The 4,194-nt window shown below is 41.2% G+C and overlaps 1 protein-coding gene across 1 annotated transcript in view; it reads right to left on the bottom strand.

Annotated features, from left to right (window-relative positions):
• The window catches only part of ryr3 (ryanodine receptor 3), a gene marked incomplete at its 3' end in the record, with an annotated part of 107,898 nt that overhangs the window by 51,609 nt on the left and 52,095 nt on the right, over positions 1-4,194 (bottom strand). The window contains 3 exon segments of the mRNA XM_014015437.1: positions 293-396; positions 1,767-1,871; positions 3,265-3,481. Coding sequence (XP_013870891.1) covers positions 293-396; positions 1,767-1,871; positions 3,265-3,481 — 426 coding nt within the window.

A 4,194-nucleotide genomic window follows, 5' to 3' on the forward strand; every position in this document is an offset into this window, starting at 1 on the left:
GAAATCCAGACAGAAAAATGTCCATAATGTCATTTTCCTCCAAAAAGCAAATCAATTGTTCAGCTACCASCTTCAAGGATTTTTGATAAAAATAGTTTGGAGATCGGTCTGTAGTTTTCAGTCAGAGAAGAGTCTAAACTAGGCTTTTTTAACATACTGCATTTAGCTTTTACCCAGCATTTTGAAATGTTTGGGTTAATTTTTTTCCCCTTCTTTTAGCCTTCAGCTTCGTGGAGAAATTCCAGTAAAGCTCTCAGCATTCAGTGTTTCCAGTTTAACCAGCAGGTCATACTTGAGTGTTTCGCTGGACATCTGCAGATTGTAGTTCTTTTCAGTTTCAGGCAGTTTGGTGAAATCCACGAGGCAAGGGTGCTGCCTCTTGTTGTCGTCACGAACCTGCAAAGAGAAGCAGACAAATATTTAACTCTACAGATTTCATGAAAACAGCATGAAAGCATTCAGAAACAAAACAACTGGATCAAGTCAGATTGCTTGATCTAATAGATGTTCCCAGAGGGATTTGTGTTTGTTTTCAGATCTACTACTGATTAGCTTTTAGAGTCAGATTCAAGATGGCCGCCACAGCTGAACACGTAAAACTTGGGGCTGCATGTCGCCCTCATCAAACAGTTCAAGTTCTTCAGTTCTAGTTTCATTCTGAGCATTTTAAGAACCATAATCAACTCAGAGAAGTGTCACTGCAGATTTACATCAAGTAAAAAAGATGTGAAGACGTTTGATGAATCACGCTTCTTTTAACAACAGTAGTTTATGACTGAAGGTAAAAATAGTCAGACCAACAAAGAAACAAAGATGATGCAACTTCATCATCATCCTGCAGCTCAAATATCTGCATCTTGTCAAAACGTGGAATCACGTCACTCTGAGATGGAGCTGCAACATTTACCACCAAGCAGCCGTTTAGACCTAAATGCTCTCCTTGTTCGTCTCAAAGACCTCCTGACGACAGCTTTCTCTCAGTCTTAATTAACGTGGACGTCACTCTCTTTGGAAAGATGCTCATTAATTTTGCTGAATGGTTTCTGTGGCTACAGCCCCAGAGGATCATCWTTCTGTGATAACCACAACGGTACAAAAGGAGGCGAAGTGTGTGATCAGACTTCTGATGGAACATTCTGCAGTAAGGGAGTGACTGAGGGGAAAATGATGAGGGAGGGAAATGGTGCAGACAGGAGTGATGAAAATGCCTTCAGATATTGCACGCTGGAGTTTGAAAAAAAAAAAGGTTTGGCTTCTTTCAAGAAGAGCTGTGGAAAATGCTGAGTCATGGTTTATTTCACGGGAAAGATAAAAATAAGAATCGCCTCTAAATTTAGAGAAACATTAGGAAGGACTACATCAGTTATTAGGGAATTTACATGTCCTTTGAAAATATTTTAATGGCTTAAAACACGTAACCAAATCCCTTAATCCAGTAACATAGATGGACTTTTATGATCTATCGTTTCTGCCTTGATTTTAGGGTCTAAAAGATGAGTTTAAACCAAAGAAAATCACACATTATAACAAACAAAGAGGCTTAAAGACTACAGAACACACACTGATGGAGAGTGTCTACTTTAATATTAGTAGCTGCGTGCATTAACAGTTCATAAGTCAAACCATGTAGTTAAAACAGAAATCTTCACGTTAATGAGCCATCAAGAGGCATTTTTAAGATTAATGACTGCAGCTGACCGTCATCAGTCATTGTTTTCAACTAACTGCAGCATTTGTGTTGGACTTCTCTCCCCTCACAGGTTTACCTTGCCGTAAGTCCAGCCCAGTTCAATCTTATTCATCCCCCAGAGTTCGTGGATGTTTTCTGCCAGCTTGTCGCGGATGTTCTCCAGGTGAGGAGGAAGAACGATCTGCAGAGGGGAAAAATAATTACAGAGAATTTACRTTTCCTGTGAGAATGCAATGTGAATGTTTTAGCGCTGAAAGATTATTCCTGAACGCTGCTGAAGAAGCTGAAACTAGCACAAAGATGCAGGAAGAGCGTATTTACTAAATGAAGCAGAAAGAAGCTGAAATTATCACAAAAAAGTGAATTTAGATGAAAAAAAAATTTTAGTTTAAATTAGCAGAAAGAAGCTGATAGAAGTGTAAATGTTTAAAAGAAAATAGCTGAAAGGAGCAGAAAGACAGCTGAAACAGCTAACATTAGCAAAAAAAAAAGTTCAAAGGTACAGTAAAGATTTATAAACATTTCTGAAGGATTTAGATGTTCAAAACAGCTCCATTCATTTTTAATAAGAAAAAAAATACAAAAAGCTAAATAGCTGAAAAGGCTTAAGYTGCTGAAATATCAGAAGTCATAGCACCGATGGCATAAATGAGCTGAACGTTATAATAAATGAATTGTGGAAATAACACAAAAACACAAAAGAGTTAGATGCCAAAAAACATATGGAAGAAAAGTGGATCATCTCAGTTGCTCAAAGGAATTCACACGATTAATGGTGCGTTCACACCGAACGCGATTTCAGCTTCAAAATCGCAGCCAACGCTGAAGTCTGAAGCTTGTGCACTTTGAGGTCAGACGCAGGACAGTTGTTGAAGCGCCGCACGGCGACAGCCGCCCCGCCCCTCCCTCCTCTGTGGGGCTGTTTAATGTCGGACCAGGAAGTGGCTTTGCTTTATTTACAGACAGCCAGAACGTGTCACGTTCATCAGATAATTAATTCATAATTAATTCACCAGATAATTCAGAGTAGAGGCTCACAGCTGCTTTCAGGACTATTTTTTTCAGTCTGATGAGTYGCTGTCACGCATTGCTGCGGATCAGGACACSACTGCRGCACTCATTTCAGCTGAAGAGCAGGAGCTCTGTCTGTTTCAGGTTAGTGGACCTCATTCAGTAAACTGTCCCGTCGGGAAATATGTCGCTACGTCACACAGTGGAGTCTCTCTGATTGGTTGACGCTGCGCGTCGAGCTGCAAAAGTTCAGATTTTCTAACTTCAGCGATTTGGACGATTTGGACGATCTGAGCGTTCGACGCTCAGATCGTCCAAATCGTTCAAATCGCGCTGCTCTAATCGCGCTTGAGGCGCCGCAGAACTTCCCGACGTTGCTTGAAGCGCGTCCACCATAGACTTTGCATGTAAACCTGCTGCTCCTGACGCTGAAATCGCGTTTGGTGTGAACGCACCATAAAGCTAATTTAATTCTCAGTTATGTACATTTTTCTTTTAAAACATATTTTAACATAATTCCTGAAAGCACCTTTGTTGCTGAACTGTAAACTCCAGCTCCTCACCTGGCTGGTGTCAACAGGAGTGGGAATAAAGGAGGCCTGAGAGAGGAACTGGGTGGTTCCCAGAAGATCGCGGACCCCGTCGTGGTCCCGTTTGTACTCCTTCACAGGCTCTACGCGCATCTTTTCTTTTGGCAGGAGGGCTTCGTAGCACGGAGAGTAACCGGCGGGCGGCAGGAACTTGAAGTCTCCGTGGCGTCCGCCCAACAGGAAACGGGCTCTGTGGGTGAAAGATGATTATCTGTAACATTTTAACACTTATTTAACAGCTCAGAACAGTACAGGCTTGTTTTGGAGACTACGGCCAAAGAAAAACCAAGAGAAGACTTTTATTTTGAAGCTTTTTTTTTGTTTAGTTTAATTCATTTCATTTAAAAATTAAAATAAAAATTTTAGAACAACAAAAAATAAATAAAAAATAGAAGCACTCAGAGAGTGCAAACCTCCACCAAGTCCACTTTCCCCCATCCTGTCAGAGTTAATGCACAAAAGCAGAGGTGGAAACACATTTACTGAATAAGTTCTGACGTAGTGGACATTTAAGCAGCAGTATGAACAGGATTTCTTCTCTGTGGAGTCCAATGTGAAAAAAAATTAATCAATAATAAAGTCAGACTCATCACCTGACATTATTCCTGGTCAAACTGGTGTGGGATTAAGCTCCTAAGTTTCCATCAGTCACATTTCACCATGTAAAACGTCTGTTTTATCTCCTTGTATGAGTTTGTAATGGTTTGACTCTCTTTATAAAGTGCTTCCTGGCTCCCCCCGTCTCCAAACTTTGAGGCCCGGCAGCTCTCTGTTTACAAGCCTAGTAGAGACAAACTGTTTTGATTGGTTGTTTCGGAAATGTGGGCTGTGTCCAAAACGGCAGGTCGGGTCCTCCGAAGGTCAAATTTGTCGGCCGCATACGTCACAGCGCCGCGACGAAGG

The sequence above is a fragment of the Austrofundulus limnaeus genome, unplaced genomic scaffold (genome assembly GCF_001266775.1).
Source record: "Austrofundulus limnaeus strain Quisiro unplaced genomic scaffold, Austrofundulus_limnaeus-1.0 Scaffold129, whole genome shotgun sequence".
Taxonomy (NCBI): Eukaryota; Metazoa; Chordata; class Actinopteri; order Cyprinodontiformes; family Rivulidae; genus Austrofundulus; species Austrofundulus limnaeus.